At 35.7% G+C, this 22,881-nt stretch overlaps 1 protein-coding gene across 12 annotated transcripts in view; it reads left to right on the top strand.

Moving 5' to 3' along the window:
* Nucleotides 1–22,881, top strand: part of RALYL (RALY RNA binding protein like) — a 370,127-nt gene that overhangs the window by 300,870 nt on the left and 46,376 nt on the right. For 10 of the 12 annotated variants that reach the window (XM_048938715.1, XM_048938716.1, XM_048938705.1 and 7 more), the window contains one exon: nt 11,218–11,250. The exons of the other annotated variants lie outside the window; for them this stretch is intronic. In XM_048938715.1, coding sequence (XP_048794672.1) covers nt 11,218–11,250 — 33 coding nt within the window. The remainder of the gene's footprint in view (nt 1–11,217; nt 11,251–22,881) is intronic. 12 annotated transcript variants of the gene reach the window in all.

The following is a 22,881-nucleotide window of genomic DNA, read 5'->3' as shown; positions in this document are numbered from 1 at the left end:
CACAGTACTCCAGGTGAGACCTCACCAGTGCAGAGTAGAGGGGTAGGATCATCTTCTTCAATCTGCTGGCCATACTTCTTTTGATGCAGCCGAGGATACAATTGGCTTTCTGGGCTGTAGGCATTGCTGGCTCATGTCCAGTTTCCCATCCACCAGTACCCCTAAGTCCTTTTCAGTAGAACTGAGCTCAATCCTTCCATCCCTCAGCTTGTAGAACTAAAATAACTAAAATAAATAATCAAATGGATTGTATTTCATTTCATTACATCATAAAATTGTTTTAGCCATTTATTTTTCATATTGGCTCTTCATCAAGGTGTTTACAAGGTATTAAATACATGGTCTGAAAGCTTTAGAAGCCTAAAAACATATATGGCTGCTGCAGACATGAGGTGTGTGAGGTGAGAAGAGAGAACTGCTGGAGACCGTGTTGGGTACACGGAGCCAAATCTAATGTGGTGTCACTAGTACTATTTGGAGGGAGCTGGGAGCAAACTGGCCAAATTAAATGCAAGTATGCTTGCTGACAGAACTAGTTTGTGTGCCAAGAACAACCCCCACAAAGAGTGAATTAATGCTTTTATAATGTAGGAAAGCGGGGAACTAGTATTTGGAAGTAAAATGGGAAGATAATTACTGAGCACTGTAGGGGTGTCTGTTCACTCTACTTCGACATAATTCAGTATTCTAGTTGATTAACTGTATGGGAACTACTGAGTCATGGCCTGAACCTCTGATTGATCACCTGAGACGAGCCATGAGTCAGCCAGAGGAGCAAAGGTGAAGGCAATTCACCTGTGCTGCCAGAAGGGGTGGAGCCAGGCTCCACGCCTCCTAGACATATTTAAGAGCTGGCTACCAGTGAGGAAGGATCTTGTCTGGAGATCCCTCCTTCTGTTGTCTGGGCAAAGGTGCCCCTGGAGGCCATGCTCTTTAGAAGGTGCTCTCTGAAGTTTCAGACTTCATGGTTCCGTTCTCTCTGAGTGGCATTAAAATGCAGTCATTTCCAATTCCCGTGCAATTCAGCATGCTTGATTTAACATGCTATTCATTAGCCATATTAAACAACAATTACAATGGCATACATCTTGTGGCCTGTGAAGGAAATTAGTTTATTCAGAAGTCTAGTTTTAATATACTGGAGATATCCTTTTATTTACAGCACATGATTATGTTTTTAATATCAATGTTTAAGGTTTGTTTGTTTGTTTGTTTGTTTTACAAAAATACTCTGTCAATTTCCTCAGTACATTTTATTTTTATAATACCCATCACAAAATTGCTTAGATTATGCTGCACATCTTCCATATTCTTTAGGTTTGCAGTTTTGTTTCATACCAGAGGCTTAAAGAGTTGCTTACAGCCTTTCCCTACTTGCTGTCCATTTCTCAGATGTATATTAAGATATTTTTTTGTACTATGTGGTAGGTCTTCCATTCCTCACAGCCATCCATTATTTCCAGTTGATGTCCTGAGTGCTCCTGGGCATTCTTCATTTCAGGAGAAAGTGTGACAGGCAGAGTGCCTGGCAACATGATCACCTCTTCCAGGGAAGAAAAATTCTTAAGATCATTCCTCACATTTGAAAACATAACAAACTCAAAAAGTTCTGTGCCAAACAAGCATTACTATTGTATTTGAATACTGCAGTATTTTGCATAATGCTTTCTGTCGTGTGCTGTTGGCAAGATATGAACTATATGCTGTATTAACTACTGCTGTACTTACATAATAAAAATAACTGCAAGCATAAGGACCTTTCTTGATTTTGTTCTAGATTTATTACAACATTCTTCTTTATTCTTTCTTTCTCTTATTGCATTTTTGTTTCATTTTTATTGTTAGCTTACAAGAACCTAGAAGCACAGTACAATCAACAGAAAATAGACCTGATCAATTATTTTCTGATACTTTACAATGGCATTAAAATGTGATTATGACTCTCAATTTTTAGGGTTTTTTACAAGATCTAAAAAAAAAAAGTTATTTATGCTTATTTATATAAGTATATAAATAAAGTATTTATATATATAAATAATATATAAGTATACATGTAAATAAAAGTATTTATGCTTATGGAATTTTTTTAATGAATGCATTGTTTTGAGATCACACAGTCTATCTCTTTTGAGTAAGTGTAAAGTACTTCCTTTTTATATAAATGCATCTTTTTGATACACTTGATTACTGTCCTTCATAAAATATTTTGTTTCAGTGCAGTGGGATGTATCTGAGATGACTGTTGGTTTATGGTTTCTTCTGAAAAAAAAGACTGAAGTTTAAATTGAGATAATTTTAAGTCTGACAAAATGTATTTTATTTCTTTAAATAATATTCTCAGAGATCACATCTGAAGCATTCACAACTTTACAGGAAAATAACTGATCATTTATTCTGAAATTCTCACAACTCGTAGCAAGTTTACTGCTCTTTCAGAGAATAAATTTTTCCTAATATCCAACCTGAAGCTCCCTGGTGCAATTCCCTCTCCCTCATTCTCTGTCCTATTGATAGTTATGCAGGAGAAGAGTCCTGCCCCCACCTCACCACAACCTCCTTTCAAGTAGTTATAGAAAGCAGTAAGGTCTCCCCTGAGCCTCCTCTTCTCCAGACTGAACAATCCCAGCTCTCTCAGCTGCTCCTCATAAGCATTGTGCTCCAGACCCCTCACCAGTTTTGTTGCCCTTCTCTGGACATGCTGCCGGGCCTCAATATCTTTCTTGCCATGATAGGCCCAAAACTGATCACAGTCTCAAGATGCAGTCTCACCAGCATTGAATATAGAGGGATGATCAGTTTCCTGCTCCTGCTGGCAACACTATTTCTGATACAATCCAGGATGCCATTGGCCATATATATACATCTCTGTGTTTCTCCTCAAAGGCATTACATCTCAGTAATGTCACTTTAACTGCAGTCACAGAGCTGTTTAGTGAGCAAATCCATGTGATCAAAAGGGTTGGGAGAGCCAGCCAGGGGCATAAGTTTGCCCTTTCACATGATCCAGGCATGAATTGTCAGAACCTAATAACTTCAGTGAAGGAAGAGTGGGAACATCCTTGGTAATACACAGGAAAACCTTGAAGACAAATCACAGATAGAGGAAAAGATCAAGAGATTCTTATTCTATCAAATGCACTTGTCATCTTGGATTATAGTTTCAGTCGTACTATTTCCAAACTATGTTGTAACTTCAATAAGAAGGATGGTAAGACTTACTTTTTTCCTTTCTCTTCAGTATTATAAAACTATTACTTACTTCCTTTTAGAAACTATTTCTAGTGACTACAGGCAGGTATTCCTTGTCCACTCATCAGTTTTTGTTTTGTTTTGTTTTTGTATTCACCTCCATTAGACATTTTAAACTATGATCATGACTTGAAGGATTGTCCTGTACATACAGTAAGACTAGCACTCACCTTTGTTCCCTCTGCCAAATTACTCCTTAGACTTACATTCTTTTAGCAATTTATTTTTTTACTTTGTTAGAGGAAATCAATGACACCTATTTACACACATCTGCATAGGAGGTCCATTCCTTTTTCCTAGCTCAGTACTTGTCCTCTTGCAGATGGTGATATATGATATCACATGGCAGATGTTGTTTTCTTCCACAAAAGCGCAGACACCTTAATCACAATCATGCTAAGAGTTTACCATGTTTGGAGAAAAATAGCTGGTTTTCTTATTATTGCTTTTTTTTTTTTTTCTGGTTTTTAATCTTCTTTCTTGCCTTTTGTTATCTCCTCTGAAGCCTAAAGCAGTATACCATAGCAAAAGTAACTAACTGTGAAACTATCTGATTTTTTTTTCATGTTTTTCTCACTGTTTATACTTAAGTGGAACAGAAAATATATTCACTACTTTTTGATGGAGTTGAAATTACTAAGCCTTCTTTTTTGCCCAAGTGTTTGTGGTGCTAGTAAAACTGAACAATTTTTGACAGATAAATAAATCAGAAAATAAATTCCTAAAAGATCTAGACCACTGATGATTTTGCCTGCAGGTAAACAGAAATAATACACTTAGCCATCCAGTCTTGACAGTCTGAGCCCAGTTTCCATCCCAGCCATATGTGAGATTTCCACCCCTTAACATTTCATGGCTTTTTACTTTTGTTTTAAGAAAATATCAGAATTTGGATTCATTGTTTAGTAGCAGAAAATAATGATGCCTTCTGTAAATACTCAGCTGTGCTTCTGTTATCTTAAAAAGAAAAATGGAAGTACCTGCATCATAGAAAGAAAAATCAGAAACAGAAACCTTGGTAATTTTTCCACATTCATGTTTTCATGAGACAGATATCAGACAAATAGTATCTCATTTTCCAACCACTGTTGTTTGATAATTGTCTTAACATCAGAGAAGTCTTAAAAGTGAAAAACTATTATTGACAGAGAACAGAGCAGGATTTTGCTAACATGGCAAACAAACAGCAGAATTACTCATTTTTATGAATTTAGTAATCCTGTAATTGGAGCACAAATCAGTAATGCAGGCTGTGCTGCTGAACGCCATTTTGTGGGCTCTTAATTAGACATCTGTTGTCATGTAAAGTAACTCCTCTAATTGTGTAGAATTGTATATGCAATTTGGTCTGGGAGATGTTTATATACTGCAAGGATGCAGTTTACGTGGCTTGGAAACAGCCATAGACACGTGACACTGGATTACAATTTAGATTTCTGGGAACACATAAGTAAGGCTGGATAAATGAGGGGCTGCAACTTACAATAAATATATTTTAGTCCTAAGAATCATATCAGAAAAAATGATTTTAGTTGAAGGGAAAATGGATTGTTGAGTAAGATTACAAATAGCATAAAAGGCTATGCTGTGTAAAGCACAGAGGGACAATAGCAACATATTAATATTCAGCGAGCTCTTAGCAGTGAAATTTTCCCACAAGCTTATTTCTTGGTGAATGTGCCAGTCAAGGAGTACCCCGTTTGAAAATATATTGTCCTGATTGCCAGGATTTATACTTACATACTGCAGATGATGCGTAATTTCAAAAGATTTTTCTTTTTTTTTTAGGAATGTGTTACAAATTGCATGCTTTTTTGTTAGATTATGATTGCTATTCTTCTCAGAATATTTCAAAAACACCAGGTATTTTACTGAAAAATAAAAGATGTATTCATAAGTATGTGTGAATCCATTATGAGTTCTAAGAAATGAGCAGTTTATTTTATCTATTGGCATGTAACTTTATGTTGTACTTTTTGGTCTTGAAAGAGTGAGATTACTCCAGGAAACAGCATGACAAGCATGAATCATGCACTGTCAAAACATTGCCCTTCCAGTAACTACTTTCAAGAGTTAGTAGTGTCATTGAGGGAAAAGGAGATTAAAGATCTAGCCTTGGAATCCTCAAAGGCAATGCCTGCATAAACCTCCATCTATTTGTGACTACAAATAGCTGCACAGTACAGTATTGCTTGTGTGCATTAGATCTGTCAATGCTATTTTGTTCAGCCCAACGTGGTGAACTAATTCTGGACATTTTTAGACCTGATCATATTGACTTGAATATTCTTACTCTGATTCAGAGCAGAAAAGGGTCAGGTGACACAAACCTCATGTGAAGATTGATTAAAGCTGTGAGAAAGAGGACTTTAACGTAGATAGCTAAGTACACACTACACCTTTTTCAAAATTCTTTCTTTTGTTGAAAGTATACATTTTTGCAAAATGTATTAATGTATCACAGGAAACCAAATTATTATTTACAGCAGTGACATGGAGTTCCTTTCATTCTTGAGTTTGTTTCCTTTGCTTGTTGGAACAAAGGCACTAAATGAGTATGTTTTCAGCTGGGAAAGACAATTAGGATCAGGAGGGTTCTTACCTGAAGGATGGATTGTTAGATGGATATGATAATCTTTTCCAGTTCTAGCCCCCTGGAAATATTACATCACTCTGAACTTCATAGGTCTTGGGTATTTTGTATTTTGTTCTCTTTTTACTGCCTACAATTTAGATCACTTACTAACAAGTATGGGAAGCTACTTCCTCTACTTTTCTCCTCCATGCCCTCGCTTCTTCCCTCCATCCCACAGTCCATCCTATACTATAGGGCAATAGCACACTCAGCATACAACTTAACAAAGTGGAATTTTTTTGGTATATTGAAATAAACTTTTGCATATTCCAGCTACTGTTTTCATCTTTGATTCCTGATGTTATGAAAGATATCAGAAGGAAGAATCAGTCCCTTGAAAGCACTTCCTTCCAGTATTGAATGCTACTTTTTATTCTGTTAGTACATATGTCAAGAATTTGTTGCTCACAAACCACATGACAAAATTGTTTTTGTTAGGGATTTACATAACTTCAGTCATGTGTAAAAAAAAAACAAACTATTTTATAAAATTTGGTAGAAGAATTTAAAAGGATGTGTACTGTATTATCTCGTGTTAGGTTAGAGAGTTTCTCATTAGGTACCACAGACAATATCCCATGCTAAAAGTTCCTTAAAATTCTTTTTCTGCACAAAGTGCTCTGACATTACCTTATTACCTTATTTTGGGCTTGCGTACTAATTAGAATGGGCTAAATAAAATGTACTGCACAGTATAGCAGTTGCATAAACTTCTTAAGCAGCTGCACATATTTCTTATGTGGTTTAATCCATCAGGCAGGTCAGTACTATACCATCACTTGCTAATTCCCCTCTTCCATTGGCATGGGAAGGAGAATTGGGGAGGAAAAAAAAAACAAACATAGAACTCATGGGTTGACATAAAAACAATTTACTAAAGCAGAAAAGAAAGTAAAAAAGAAAATAATAATAGTAGTGATAACATCTTTACAAATCCAGTGATGCACGAAACAACTGCTCACTGCCCACCAACTGATGCTTAGTCACCAAACAGCAGCTGCCTGCCCAGTCAGCTCCACACAGTTTTTAATTTTATTTTTTTTTTTTGCATGATATCAGATGTTGTGGAATGTCCCATTGTGCAGCTTAATTCAGCTGTCCTCATTCTGATGCTTCCCAGATCTTTGTGCCCCTCAGTGCACTTTACTGGCAGGGCAGGACAAGAAGTTCAAACATTATCAGCTCTGTGTGGTTTAGTTGTTGTGGCAACAACTAAAACAACAGAGTGTTATCAGCATTTTTTTTCTTCCAGAACTAAAACCCAGCATCATAACAGACACTATGAAGAAAATTAACTCAAGATTTTTCTACACATGAATGAAAAGCTGAAATTCTTTGGATTCCTGTTAGAAGTATTAATTCTTTCTGCCCCGTGTCAATTGTAGTCACTGTCAGAGAAGGCAATATATGATATCAGCAACACTCGGTTATTCTCCTTGAGAAATCTGATTTGAAGTTGTAACCCAGAATGAATTGTCTTAGACAATTTTGTTCCTGATCATTGCTTTTTCTGATTCAGGATAGACAGTTTTATTACACTGAAAAGTCAGAATCAGACTAATAAATGACACATATTCCACATATTTTTCTTACTTGCTCTGTAGAGGTGGAAATTATATGATCACCACTAGGAAAATATTGATTCATAATAAATTACTTCGGAGAATACTTCCCTAAAATTCATTTGCTTGTGTACAGTACAAATATTGTTAGAAATGTTATCTACATTTTCCTATAGGTTTGGGAAGGAGAGGCAACGATTCATTGACAAGAAGCAATAATGCTTTCTTTATTCATCTCCATGCTCAATCCATATCAAAGATGGAATTTAGATAATCAGCATTAGTGTAGGCAAGCTTAGCAGCAAGGAAAATAATAAGATACACTATTTTTTAAATCAGATCCTGTAAAATGTCTCAAGACAAGAACTCGGTTGCAAGTGGTAAAACGCTAAGTGGGAAATTTCTGGTGTTCTTATCTTAAACACATAGTGTGACAGTATTTTATCATATCAGTGGTTATAAATTAATTATGTATGCCTGTACAGTGGCTGACATTAGTTGAGCAACTCTAATACCATAAAAATATTTTTGTCTTTTGCAATTATATGTAGGTAAGAACGTTAGACTTTTCATAAAACTTAACTCAGAATCAAAAGGAACGAGAACCTCAGCCTTCCATGACCCATTTGTGTTACCACTCAACTTGCCTTCCAACTTTTCAAATTGATATTTTGCCTAGACCTTTGGACAAACCAAAATTTTCTAGTGGGAAAACCATTTCAGGAAAGAATGAAAAGTCCTGATCAGTGCAGCTTCATTACCATTCCTACCCAATTAAAATATTATTCCTCTTCTTTACTGCACACTTCAGTATTTCTTGCATAAATGATACTTTTTTTTTTTTTTCAAAAAAATAAATTCAGTTTTAACATTTTTTCCAGAAGGTGCATGACAGCACTTCTCTCAGTGCTTATCAGTATTACTCTTTTTGAGAAACTGCATTTAATTATGTGAAATTTCTTCAGAACTCAAGAGAATTTGGTGTACTGCAGGCTAGAAAAGAAAGTAAAATATCTATAAAAGTTATTTATAAATGGCATTTGTAAAAATGATATAGCATGTTATTTTATATGGTGTTGCAATTTTAAAACCTTTATATTAATTTGTCATATACTGAATTAGAAATTTAAATAAAAGGGCAGCAGATAATTGTATTCCTTTACTATGAGGAACACTTGAACTAATTTAAAGTAATGAAGCAAATTATCTAAAACCATTTAGTCGAATATACTAGCAAGGGGTCAAACTCAGGGCAACACTATTTAAATCAAATTGAATTCTATCTTGAGAATGGATTCCAAATAGATTTTTAATTGCAGTATTTTGTCCGCAGGGCATTCTATCGCATGCTTTTAATATGAAAGTAAAATCCACCAAAATATCCTCCATCATAACGGTGCCAAGTCTCTTTTCATCACATAGTTTCTATGCTGTGATGTCTGCAAAAATGTTACTAGGCTTTTCATTTCTGCTCATTTTGCTCATAGATAATCTCTTGAGCCAAACTCTGGATAATTTACAGGATTGACTCATTACTCTAAGCAGAAAAATGGGAGAAAAAATAAAGCAAAAGCATAACACAAACTAGGTTTGAGACTGGTGCAGATCCTGCAGGAAAAGGACTGACGCACTCATGTAAAGGGTCCTGTCACTTCATTGCTCTCTGGAATACTTCTTAAGCATGGGAGATCTCAGGATACTCATTATCTTGGTGCTGTGAGAGTTTGGCGCACAGCACAGCAGTCTGGGATGGAAAGCATTTGCATCAGCAGTGGGGCTGCTCTGGAGAAACATGCAGGGAATACAAGCAGACACATCTTCAGGCTTCCATTGTGCTTCTAGTAATAAACAACAGTGACTCCTCTTCTATTCATTAACTTCTAGGTGGATTATAACTCCAGAAATAAATGGAAAGTCCAGGTATACCCATAAGGACAAGAGAAAAGTTACTGTGTTTTGGATATACTTCCACTTTCCTCAAATCTAAAGTCACTCTTACAAATCACTGGAGATCTAATCTCATGAAAATAGGGTTTAAAGTACATCTGAAGAACATACTGTAAGAAAAATAAATTTCCAATGGTAACTGTAAAAAATGTCATTTTTGAAAAGCTAATACTTCACAAAAAAAAAAAAAAAAAAAAAAAAAAAAAAAGAAGTAAACTTCTTTAATGACAATATCATATAATGCTTTCAAAAATACAGTTATAAATACACAGGAACAGAAAAAATATCATATGCAAGTTTGTCGGGACTTATTCAACCAATACAAGGCTGAAGTTGATAGTTTCTTGGATCTCATCACTAATGATGACAGGACATAGTGTCACTACTGCAATCTGGAGTCATCATGGCAGTCCATAGAGTGGCAACATGTGAATTAGTAGTCAAAGAAAAAATTAAAGACACATCTCACAGTGAGTAAAGCGATGAGTACTGTCTTTTGGGATAGGAAAGGGGTGATCCTTCTTGATTTCCTGGAACCCAAACAAACCATCAGTTCTGACCTCTACATCACAATGCTGACTAAGCTGAAAGCTCAAAGTTCCAGAGTCACACCAGAGAAGAAGACAGCCTTTCTCTTACAACACTGGTTCCTTACAACACCTTACAATGTCAGGTTCCATAGCAGTTTGAAGACCGTGGAGCACATTGCCAGCCTTGGATGGACTGTCCTAACACACCCACCTCATAGACCAGAATTTGCACCTTCTGCTATCTGTTTGGATCTATCACAGATGGACAGCAAGGGCAACAGTTTCATGGTGTGGATGCCGTCATAACTTTTCATAAGCTGTGAAAGAGTGGGTCATCTCCAATGGTACAGATTTTTATGAGTGCTGCATACAGGCTCTTGCTCATCACTGGTAAAAATTCATAGGTAGTGGTGGTGACCATGTAGAAAAATTGTGTTTTGTAGCTGAGCTCTATCGAATAGTGTATTGTGTTCTTTTGTATCTGTTGTAATTTCCACGGAAATAAATAGGAGGCTTTACTTCCAGTTACAAAAAGTGGAGCAAAAATAGAGTAAAATAATACAGACGAGGACTGTTAAATTCATCCTGGTTGGCTGGAATCTACCAGTAAAAGAGTCTTCTGACACTTTGCAGTGGTGCAGCTCCTCACAGAGACAGCAATAATGGCAGGGCATTTGAGAATGACATTTTTGATGATATTTTTTGGAACTGTGTGTGATTCAGTGTTTACCAAGATGGAGACATTCAGCTCCAGTGCAAAGCTGGTTGTGGCAGATCAGCTACTATTTCTCAGAATGAAGAAATGAGCATCTTATAGAAATAGAAGATATCAAAAAGTAAACAAAACCGATGTGAAAGCCATCAAATAAGGAAAATTAGGATTACACACAAAAAAATTATGTTTATTATGTTTATTATTATTTTGTTTTTATTTAAATTTGAAAAAAAATAAAAGATAATTATCTTTCCTGAAACATTGCCATTAAGGGGAAAAAAAAAATCCTTTACTTGCTCAGTCTAGCCTGGCTACACAAATCATCTGAATCATTGAGGTTTAAAGCATTTAGATATGCTGCTTCATAAATGATTGCTAAACCAAAGTTCAGTCAAGTAAATGATGCTCCTTTCAGCTGAAGCTACTTGGATAATGGGTCAAACCCTTCTATGCTTTTCAGATTGTGCATTCATCCCCAAATTAATTTCATATTGAGAATATTCATTTTAAATCAATAATATGATTGTTACAAAATTGAATTAATATTTATATATTAAACTCATGTTATTTGCTTGACAGACTTGAATCAAAGGAACCTTTTCTGTCTGTTGGGTAAGTAGGAATATGGTTATTTCTATAGAATGTTGTTACTTATATATTCAACTATTATACATTATAATGTATGGGATAATACCTCTTATCAACATTTCAGTTGTTTGCTATACCTAAGCTTATGAAAAGTAGATATCAATCTATAAAGACAGCAGCTGTAGGTATCTTTCTTCCAAAAAAATTACTAGAATGTATGTTTTGATTCTACTGACTAAATATATATGTGTATATATATATATATTTAAAAAAAAAAAAAAAACATTTAAGAATTTAACACTGTAGCAAAAATTAGCTGCTTTATTATTTTGTTTTCATTGTTTTGATTCTTCAGTCATATATTCTCTATACCACTTGTCTAAGCCGATGACTGAAGATTTGGTAGTTTCTTTTAAAATAAAGTTTTAGTGGTAACTTGGTAACAGAAAGAAAACATCAAATTTGTAAATTAGAAAAATATGTTTTAGCCTTATTATAGGTGACGTTTACAATGATATACCTATTACAGCTATTGTCTTCATAGGCACATAACCGTGAGAACAGTTACTTAGTCTCTGTTAAAATTATTATCTTATCCTTCTAAAAGTTTACTTTTAAAAGTGATGCATTTAGAAAAAAAATCATTATTTTATAAAATTTATTCCTGATATGTATATGTATATATTTGTGTGTGATAGGTATCTGTGTTTTACTTCTGAGTATAAAGTTCACTTCCTATTTTTTGTTTAGCTTCCTTCTTATAAAACTTTCCTCACTTTCTCATTCTCACTCTAACATTTTCATTCCCACTTCATCTTTCTTCAAAACTGTATACACTTTTTTTCTCGCCATTCTCATTTTTCCTCGTTCACAAGTCCATGTATTTCATGCTACCAAAAACGTAAACTGCAGATGAAATATGCCAGTGCAAAATAGCCATGTAAAGGTTAATTCTACCAAATAACTATCAGTAGCTTCCAAGTTACTGTATTAACTACAGATGTAAAACTACTTCAGGTTCTGAAGTATGAATTAAAAACAGCAAGCAAAGTATATCAGTTAAGAACATAGCAACTCAACAAATCAGTGTGAGCAAGATTGGGATATGCTTCAGATTTTTTAGCACAAAGTAACTTTGGCTTCTTTGAGTACATTTTAATTTAATTAATTACCTTCTTTCTACCAGAAAAAAAAAAAAAATTGTTGAATAATAAGTGAAATGTTCATCAAATGGAGGAGCACAAGAAAGTGGGAACCAAGGAGGTAGTCTTGGTTTGTGTGCTTTGGAATGTCCAAATTTGTTACCAGATTTAATCACTTTCATTATTACTTCCTATTATTCCACTTTGTAACTTTCATACTCTTGTAATGATTACAGGAAAACCTCAACTTTAAGATTATTTAAAAAAAAAAAAAAAAAAAAAAAAAAAGAAGTTTCATGTTGCTGTGGCTGAAGAGCAAATAAAATTGAAAAATAAATAAATAAATGCCAGGAAGCAAATAAAATGCAATGTCTGTGCCAGTAGTAGCAATTCATCTTAAACAGCAGTTATCATAAAATAATAAATTGTATGTTTGTAGCTCATGCCATGATTTGAAGAACTCTGCTTGCAATTTTAAGGTATATATGGATGAGAACCTAGGAGGAAAGGTTATCTTTTGTGTTTGGGTTCCTGTCCAGATGAGAGGAGTGGTGGCCATGGTGTAAATGCACATTACCTCCCCATAGTCATTGTATGCAACTTTATTGACAATCTGAACTCTGTTGAGGAAGTCTAACTTGAATAAATATATTTATCTTCTTCCCAGAACCTTCCAGATGTTTGTCTGTAATGTACTTCAATTATTTTTTCAAGTTCATAGTGATAATGATTGAAAATGCAAAAATTGGACACCACCTCTTTCCTAATTTTGTCTTTACTGCTACATTTCATCCACCTCAAATAAGGTGTTTTTTTTTTTTTTTTAAAAAGCAAGAGCATTGTGCTCTGAGGAGAGGACTAAGCAAACATCCACCTCCTTTGTATTGAGAGAGATGTTCCTCCTGGTCCCACAGTAATGTGGGGATTCATTGCTTCAGGGGATGAGCTCTCATGCTGAGATTTATCTGAGGTTTTAACCAGACTGATAGTTGCAACAATCTATCCTTTAAGATAGGCTGTTTGCAAAAAAAAAAAAACAAAAAAAAAAACAACTGAGACTTGGTTAGACTAACACCAGTGCCCTCAGCACCTCTTGAAGCCAGAATTGGTAAAAGCAACAGCTTGTATTACTTTTGGTTCCTACAGATGGTCCTGCAGGGAAGCCTTTAATTTATTTCCCTTCTGCAACAGAGATTTATTTCCACATTTTCATTATACTGCCTATAGGAGCTAATTATCCTTTTCCATTTCGCCATGTTGAAAATAATGGCTTTCTGATGCTTTTCTATTGTTAATTCTTTAGGTAGAGGAAGGGAACATGAAGTGGGACAGCCAAAGAGCTTGAGCCTGTCACGCTTTGCATGAGCACTCAATGTGTGTACTGGGCTACAACTTTCCAGAAAGAGATCCCACAATGCAAAAGTGATTCTTAAAACAACACATTGCTTATTCTCTCTCAGAAAGCAGACAGTGATTGACACAAGCAGACGTCACCTCTCACTGTTGTGGTTTGTCTCTCAAATGCTGGGAGACAACATCTCCTGTACTCCCTCAGTAAAGGAAATTGCATTTATTTTTCTTTTTATGCAAAAAAGATATAGCAGGGTATTTTGTTAACGTGACAAGGTTGTGTTGGTGGGGGGGCTGCAAGGGTGGTCTCCATGACAAGCCCTCAGTGCCCCATGTCAGATCAGAGACAACTCCTGCTGCTCCAAAAGAGACCCAGCACTGCCAGAGCAGAGCCATGAGTGATGCTGGGTGTGCCCTGGGAGAATAAATTCAGGAAAGGGAAAAACTGCTGCACAACAGCAGCTAGGAGAGAGGAGTGAGAAATGTGAGAGAACAGTCCTACATGCAACAAGGTCAGTGCAGAAGGAGGTCAGAAGTTGCTCCAGGTCCAGAGCAGGAACTCCCACAGCCCAGGAGAGGCCCATGGAGGAGCAGGCTGTCTTTCTGCAACCTACAGGTACCAAGTGGAGCAGATCTCCATATGCAGCCATGGAGGAGCCCACAGGCAGCAGCAGAAGTGGCTGAAGGAGCTGCAGCCTATGGATATCCCCACAGAAGCAGCTCTAGGCCAGAGCTGTAGCCCATGGAAACAGTCCATGGTGGGGCAGGAGGGCTGGAAGAACTGTACCTGTGGGAACAGTGCTCTCCTGAAGAATGCACCCCATGGTATGGAGCTGTGCTGGGGCAGTGCTGAGACAGCTGTAGTCTGTGGGAAGGGCACATGGTATCAGTTTGGAAAGGATGGCATCTGTGGGAGGGACCGCACGTGGAGCAGAGGCAGAGAGTGATCATGAGGAAGCAGCAGAGATTAACTGAACCACAACCACAATTTCCCATTCCCCTGCTCCACTCAGAGGGAGAAGCTGGATGGGAAGAAAGATGTTCTGGGTTTGTTTTTAGTTCTCATTCCTTTAGTCTGCTGGTAGTTGACATTAAATTACAATATTCTCCATACACTGAATTTGTTTTACCTGTGACAGTAACTATTAAAGAATCTCACTTATCTCAACATACCACGGTTTAGTTTTCATCGTATTTTCCCCTCTGTCCTTTTGAGGAGAGCAAGTGAAAGATCAGCATGGTGGAGCTTGGCTTCTTACAAATGTGAAACCACCACACCAATGCTCCATCATTCACTATGCAAGAGATGGGTAGTAATGGCTGAGGTTGGCAGGGTCCTCAGAAGGAGCCATCCCCTCCTCCAGCAGGGATACTCAGAGCAGGAGGTTCAGGGCCATGTCCAGACAAGGCTTCTGAAGATCTCCAAGGAGGAGACTCCACAGCCCTTGAGCAAGCTGTGCCAGTGCAACACAACCCATACTCACACAATAACAATTTTTTAAATCAGTGGTTTGTAGCTAGATACAACTGTATGTAGCTTTTAAAACAATATCTAGTCTTTCATTTAAAACATGCAGTTGTAAAATACAAAACAAAACAAAACAAAATCCATCATGTAAGTTCTTCAAACTTTCAAAAACTGTTTGTCCTCTTTCTCAGCACCATTTAATAATATGTTGCATATTGTTGAATTCAGAAGAGACAAAGGGAGCAAGTAAGAAACAGAGCTGATTTTTCCAAGTCTAGCAAGAGCTTAGATGCATCTACACCCAATGCAGAAATGGGACTACTTATTGGTAAGCAAGCAATAGCTGTTCAGTGTAATGGGCTTTGAAAATACCCATGTGTGTTTTACGCATCTGACTGTCAGCTGAGATTCAATCTCTTTCTTTTGTGTACATGTTTAAGAAAATACAATACAAACATCTGACTTTTTCTTTTATTTTCAAGATTGACTGGTTGCCGTAAACATTATAAATTTAGGAGTAAAGCCCAGAGAGAGCTGTATCTGAAATTAATGTGTTGCGTGCATTTTTTACATGATGAATAGTTGTCTGTCTTGTAAGAAAGAAGAGAGGTACAACTGGCACTAATTGCTGTATTTTTTGACATTCTCAGTAAAGCCACTACAATTCTGAATGAACTACTGCCTTCTTCACAAAGATCCTGTTTCTAGACAGTATATGATTATAGAAAATACAGAATAGTCATGGGTTTGTATTTTCAAATCACAGCCTAATCAAAATACCATTTAAATCAGAAGTATTTCTAGAACAGTTGAAGAAATGTAGATGTGCTGAACTTTATGAAATACTTCCAAAATGCATAAGGAAAAATTCCTTAATTTTCTTCTTGCAGAATTATTCTGAGAAATATCTAACAGCTAGAATTTGTCTCCCATATTTTCTGTTTGAAGGTTTCTTTTCAATAAGGATGTTTTGCAGAAAGTCTGTAGAAAGTCCTGAACACAGACATCTTTTTGAGGGATCCTATTCTTAAGAATTGACAGTTAAAATTAAATGCCTGGTTAAAACCAAATTCCCATTGTTATGAATTAATCAATCCACTTCCATATTATAAAGACTATTTCAATTCATAGTCTGTGCTTTTTTTTCAGACAATAGGTTATGAGGCACAAAGCAGAACATACCCACATTCTGTAGCTCTTGTAGAACAAACACCAATAATGCTTCTCATTCTTATTATCAGATAGCACCAGCTGAAGGAGCAGACACTATTCTTACTGTTCTCATCTGGTTTTTGAAGAAAGATAACTACGAAATTGTTTTCCTTCAGTGGAGTGAAAAAGAGGAAAAGAAGAGATAGTTGAATCATTTTGCACTGTTAATATGAAACCAGTAACACTGCCTACCTGAAAATAATTTATAACTGCCATTTTCATGCAGTCTAGGTATTCAGGGTTTGCACTTACATGAAAAACATGGGAGGGCTGCACACACTTGACAATTTATTTAAACTATGGCCATCAACAGGAGTTAGAAGGCTACAGGGGCTTTACATGTGGTGAGACTGCCTAGTTAGTCCCCAGAGAGATAGCAATGAATTAGGTGCAATAGCTAACATGGAAAGCTAGGAATCTTTATATGGAAGATACTGAAAGCCTGTGTGGTTTAATTTCAAGCAGTATCGTTGACATACTTATCTTTCAGCAATTTACTAAAAGCCATAAGGACTAGGATTTTTCTATAATTGTTTTCTCTGAAACACTAGATGAATTATCACTGTTTTGTAAATACATAAAAAGTTGTTTCTTTGTTTTTTTCTTGAGTATATCTGTGAGGAATAGATTACGAAGTCACAGTAACAGATAATGTTTAGTTCCATTTACTGAACTTGATGGTTTTGTATCATTGTTTGTTGTTTAAAGATCCCAGATTATGTATTTTTCTACTCATCTGTAATGTAAATTATTATTTTTTGTTTCCTTTGTTTGCCTGATATTCTACAGTATTTCCATTTTCACACACACAAAGAGATATATATCACATAGAAATTATAATAATACATTTGGGGGGAAAAAAGTCTTTTCCTAATTCCATTAACTTTTATTAGCAACAAACTTAACAAATATGCACCTTAATAAATTCCTATTTTCCTCTCTGTCTATAATGATCAGTAACAGTGGGGTTCATAATTGAGAAAAGCAATAGAGCATGAGATCACTTTTTTCTCTTTTGGTTATTCTATTTGCTTTTCCTTTTGTTTAGTTTCTGTTATTTCTGTCATCCAAGACTACCCTTTCATTAGTATTTCTAGAAAAACAATAGCTATTGAGCTCATTAATGTTAAGTAATGTTAGTACCTCAATACTAAATAACCATAATCTCAACTGTGTTGTGGCATTTTCCCTTTCTAAAGAGGGAAAAATTATGGATAAGGGAATGAAGTGTGGTGAGGAGGTTGAAACATTCTTGGGGAATAAATAAATAAATAAATAAATAGAAACAGGAATAGAGGAATATGAGGATGGAGCGGAAATTATTGGGGAAAGGACAACACAAAAGCAAAAAGGGAGACAATAATCTTAAAACGGAAGATGGAAGAAGGAAGGACTATATTTTATGATTATATTTTTATGATTGTATTTTTCTGACTATATTTTCTCTACATTTTCTGAGTATGCAATCTCAATATGAAACAGCACTATTTACTTCAAACTCACTGTTGCTGGTGGTTGCCCAACGAGTAGTCACCGGCCTACAGATTACTAAATCAGTGTTTGGAGAGGTCTGATATTTATAATAGTAATATCCCTTCCTATTTCTCAGGTATCAGTGTTGCACTTTGATAATTTCATTAAAGTGTTGTGTAAAGATAGCTACATCACCAGAGTTGATGGTGGAAGAAATGTAAGATGTCATCCAGAAAGGCTGTGGAGTCTCCATCCACTGAAGTCCTCTAATCTCAGATAGGCAAGGCTCTTCTGTAGCCCTGGATGTCATTGTGCTTTGGACAGGAGGCTGGACCATACATCTCCTAGAGTCTTCCAACTCTGTGAATAGACATGAAAGGCTTGTGAGCTGTTGTATGCGTGACAGCATGCAGTGATATTTTTAACCTCTGATTCTCCTCAGGGATCAGGAGAATGGCCCATTCCAGGGCATGAATCTTCCTTAAAGATGCAATGCAGAAAGAAGAGAAACCCTGCTAACTCAGAGGAAACTATAGATCACACTTCCCTCTCCTAATTGTTGGTGTTTTTAAAATGTTATTAAGCTTCAAGCTAGATGTTGTCTTTAGCGTTATTCTGTCAATGGCCTTATGTATGATACTAAGAAATGACAAATCACATCTTACCTTATTGCAGTGCTCACTGTGCATTAGTGTGCTGCAGTGTATCCTTCATTTGAAATAAAATCAGGATATGTCCTGATACTAGGCAAAATTTCAGCTTGAAAGATAAATCATCTGATAAAAGTTAGCTTAATTTGAGAGTTCAAGCAGCTCAGACATCATTTACAGATGAATTTGCACCTACATTACTATAACGTCTTTACACACCATAATTTGAAAAGAAGCAGGACTATGTTTAGAGTAATTAGGTTCATATACAGCAGTCTCCACTTCATCCAAACTGCTCTCTACTTTCAGAATGAGGAACATGATTTTGACTGTTTTTTTTTTTTTTTTTTTTTTTTTTCTTTCTTTAGTTGCAACTATAAAGTGCAGTTCAAAAGCAGTTTGTAGTTATTCATATAATTTTGGGATTCTTTTATCACAAGGTCAGGTTGGGTTCTTATAATTCTTATCATTCTTTGGACCAAAATGCAGATCTGCTGACATCAACCACATGTTTTTCCATTAGTACGCACAGGTTGTAAGAATTCTACTGCTGTTATATACAGTAAATAAATAGAAGTTACATTATATTGTGTCTTAACATAACTGTGCTATTTATTGCTAAGACTTTTAATTAATCACTTTTGCTAGAAAAGGCTTCAATTTTGTTTCCAAATTCATGCCAAGATCAGTCTTGGTCAACAAAAATAATTTTTTTACAATCCCATACTGCAGTAAAATTCAATGCTGAGGTGAGTGCCTTAAACCTGAAGTAGAAATTCAAAGAACTGACATGTATAACTAGAACATGGTAATTTATGTTGCCATGGTAGTGATTTATGTAGATAACACTAAAACATCTTTTTTAATTTAAAAACCATACATCCATTTCCCACAAATCTGAAGTTACTGGTTTTGTTGTTGTCGTTTTTCTGCTGTGATAGGACAAAGGGAAATGGATTTCAACTAAAACAGGAGAGATTTAGACTGGATATGAGAAAAAATATTTTTTCATGATAAGGGTGGGAAAGCACTGGAACAGGTTGCCCACTGTAACAAGATGGATGCCTTGTTCCTGAGCACATAAAAGGTCAGACTGGGCAGGGCTCTGAGCAACATGATGGAGCTGTAGGTGTCCCTGTTCATTGCTGGGGAGTTGGACCAGATGATCTTTTATGGTCCCCTCCAATTCAAACAATTATATGATTCTAGAGTTACTTTTTTTTCTTTTCAGTTGCCACTAATGACATACAAAAAGCACTTTTTCTGAATTCACACTTAGGTCTAGGAACCCTCTAATGGGTGAGGTTGTGTGGCTGAATCAGTTATTGTCCCATAGTAATTGCGTAAAATATTTTCATAACCAACCAGATAGACACTAGAAAGTACTTCTAAGTCATATTAAATTGCAAATTTTATCAAAAGCAATCATTTGCCAACTGGATCATTTACCTACTGGATATGTTCTCATTTATTCCATTGCCACCTAAATCAAGGGACAGAAACTACTGGTGGATTTTCAGGAACACTCTGAACACCAAGTAGTCAAAATGAAAGATCACCAATTTTCAGACCACATTTTTCCTATGAAATATTTGTTGACTACTTGAAAATAGTGAACACTCTTACGGAAATTAAAATCAATACACGCAAGAGGAAATGCGAAGCATTTCTCAAGTAACATAATTCTTCCTGCAGAGCTGTCCTTTTTTTGGAGTCAATGAAGTACACCAGGATATGCAAATTATATATTCTGAGGCAGTGAAATTAGTGAGGCAAAACTATAGGTTGTTAGTGCAGCTTTTATAGCACTGTTGTGCCAAAGTGTTCACATATCATTGTGGAAGTACTTGAGAGGTATTGAAAAAGATTTTGTTTCTTTGCAAAAATAATCTTTTTATTCACATACACACACACATATTAATCACGATTACACTTTAAACCTGGAATCAAATACCATTTGGTTTAAGCAGACCTTGTCTATATGTCAGTATTTAGTTGTATTTCATGTTCTGGCTGATATTTTATAGGCTATAAAACTGTCTCACTATGTAGAGCATTCATAGAAAAATAACATTCCAGTCATGTAAGACATAAGGGAGAATAATGGTAATGTTCTTTTGCTAGGAGAAGACAAAAATTGTGTGAGAGGAGTCTCACAAGAATGAGAAGGAGGAGATAGAGAGAGATGTTAACGGTTTCAATCCCTTCACAGTCCTGTGTTTTGAGAAGAGATACTTCAGGCAATCCTGATGACTGATGGCAGCTTAATTCAGTATAGCATGTAAAAGCAAAATAAGATTTTGTTTATATTGTTATCTTCTAAAGTATATTTCACAGAGTGATAAAACACTCCAAATGAAATTTTCTGTAAATGCTTACTAACACTAATCTGATAGTTAGATCCACTCAAGTCAGGGAGTGACCACATGATATGGGGAAAGAATATGGTAATAATAGAAACATAAAATTTCTTGAGCCCCCTTTTGTGAAGTGGTCTCCTTACCTTCTGAAGTGTTATGAAATTAACCTTTATGGAAAAGAAAAAAAATGAATGTACAAGCAATAGTCTAGGAGCTAAGACAATTACTATATCTTACAGGTGATAAATGTATTTTAAATGAGAGTATCACTTTTAATTTTTATATACATATAATCATTTTTGCCAAGGTTGGTAAGACTAAAGAAGAATTTGTGTATATTCTACTCAAGCTGGATTAGAATTAATTCTAAATTCTCATGTTATGGTCATTAAATGTGATGTCTTGTTCAGACATAAATATGACACTCTTAACAGATGATAATGAGCTAATAAAACTTGCCTACTGCTCCAAACATAAGTTTCCAAAATGTAAATCTTTGCAACTGTTTCCTTGAAGCCAAATACAATTACATCAAGAATTCTCCTGAAATATCTAGGCTGTGGAAGGTGAAAATGGGGATATGATCACATACCTCCCTAATTTTTTTTTGTTTTTAAATGTAACTGGAAGGCTGTAAATCACTAAGTCAACTTCAGTCATGCTACCAAAATATGTCAAAGAAACATTATTTGCAAAATGTGACTGTCATATTTTAAGGAGCTTACAGCTGGAAAAAAAAAACAGGTTAAATCTGAAAACAAAAATGTAACCTGACTAAATTCAAAATCAGATGTTTATCACAAACTTTCAAATGAGGAAATAAGTAAATGATGAATATCCCATATTGTCCCTCACTGTAAACCTCAGAGTAGAAGCTTTTACAGTGTGGAGGTCATCATAAAGAAGGAAACCAGTCATAATAAAGCAGAAGAGCACACAGATTACCTTCCCTACATACCCACAAAGACAGGAGCCCAATTGTATGGGAACTATTAGGACATGTCTTGAACCAATGACTGAGCATCCAGTAAAGGCGTGTAGCCAACCTTGGAAGTACAGCTGCTTGTGTGACCAGGCTTCACCCTAACCTCATTTAAGGACTGGCAGCCAAAAGGGAAGCTTCTCTGCTTGGAGATCATCTCCTTCAGGAGTTTCTAACAAGTCCCAATTCTCAGAAAGGACTAATAAGGAAAGCTATTCTTTCTTTATTACCAATATGTGGCTACTTTATTTTGAGAGATCAAAAACTGGTTAAAGTCATCTATATCATTTGTCTCCTATTCTTATTGTGTTTGAAAAGTTGAGAAAGATCCCTCCCTAAGCTGAAAAGTGTTCTAGTTTAGATGTTTTCTCTTAAAACAAACAAACAAACAAACAAAAAAAGGTAGATGAAGAACCTTAATTCTTGCCCGTGGCAGACAGCCCAATACAACTGCAGGAGATGTCTGAGCTTGCCTAAGGCAAGTTGTAGAGGCTAAGGGGCTAGTCTCCAATATCAGCTGATGTGTTAGAACATGCAAAAAAATCATATTATTTTTTTAATAAGAGGAATAAGGTCTTTTGACTAGCCTTGAGCTATATCTCTTTGCATATTAAAAAAAAAAGTGGAAACTTTTCAACTAAATGAGTCACACTCTAGTCATATCTGTGTGATAAGAAATTAGGATTTCTAGTTCATGTCAAAAGTTGCAAACAGTAACAGCAATACTAATACCATGATGGAAGTCATCAGGACTGTTTTACCATATATTGCACCTCAGTGAGTCACCTTGAACAACCTCTCTCCCTTGTGAGGAGGAATACATTGGAAGCATTCCATACGTGTACTTAATGTAAAGAATTATATCCGATCCTCTAATTTCAGGAACTTTATTATGGATTAACTGTGGGGGAATTGAGAGTGGAGACTTTGAATTCGCTTATGTAAATCAAATGGTCTCTATCCTGTTATTTTAGAAATTACTTAGTCTCTGACTTATTTATTCACTTACAGAAAAGAA

Source organism: Lagopus muta, chromosome 3 (genome assembly GCF_023343835.1).
Source record: "Lagopus muta isolate bLagMut1 chromosome 3, bLagMut1 primary, whole genome shotgun sequence".
Lineage (NCBI taxonomy): Eukaryota > Metazoa > Chordata > Aves > Galliformes > Phasianidae > Lagopus > Lagopus muta.
The sequence above is the reverse complement of the archived record's forward strand: the minus strand, read 5'-3'. Positions and strand labels throughout refer to the sequence as shown.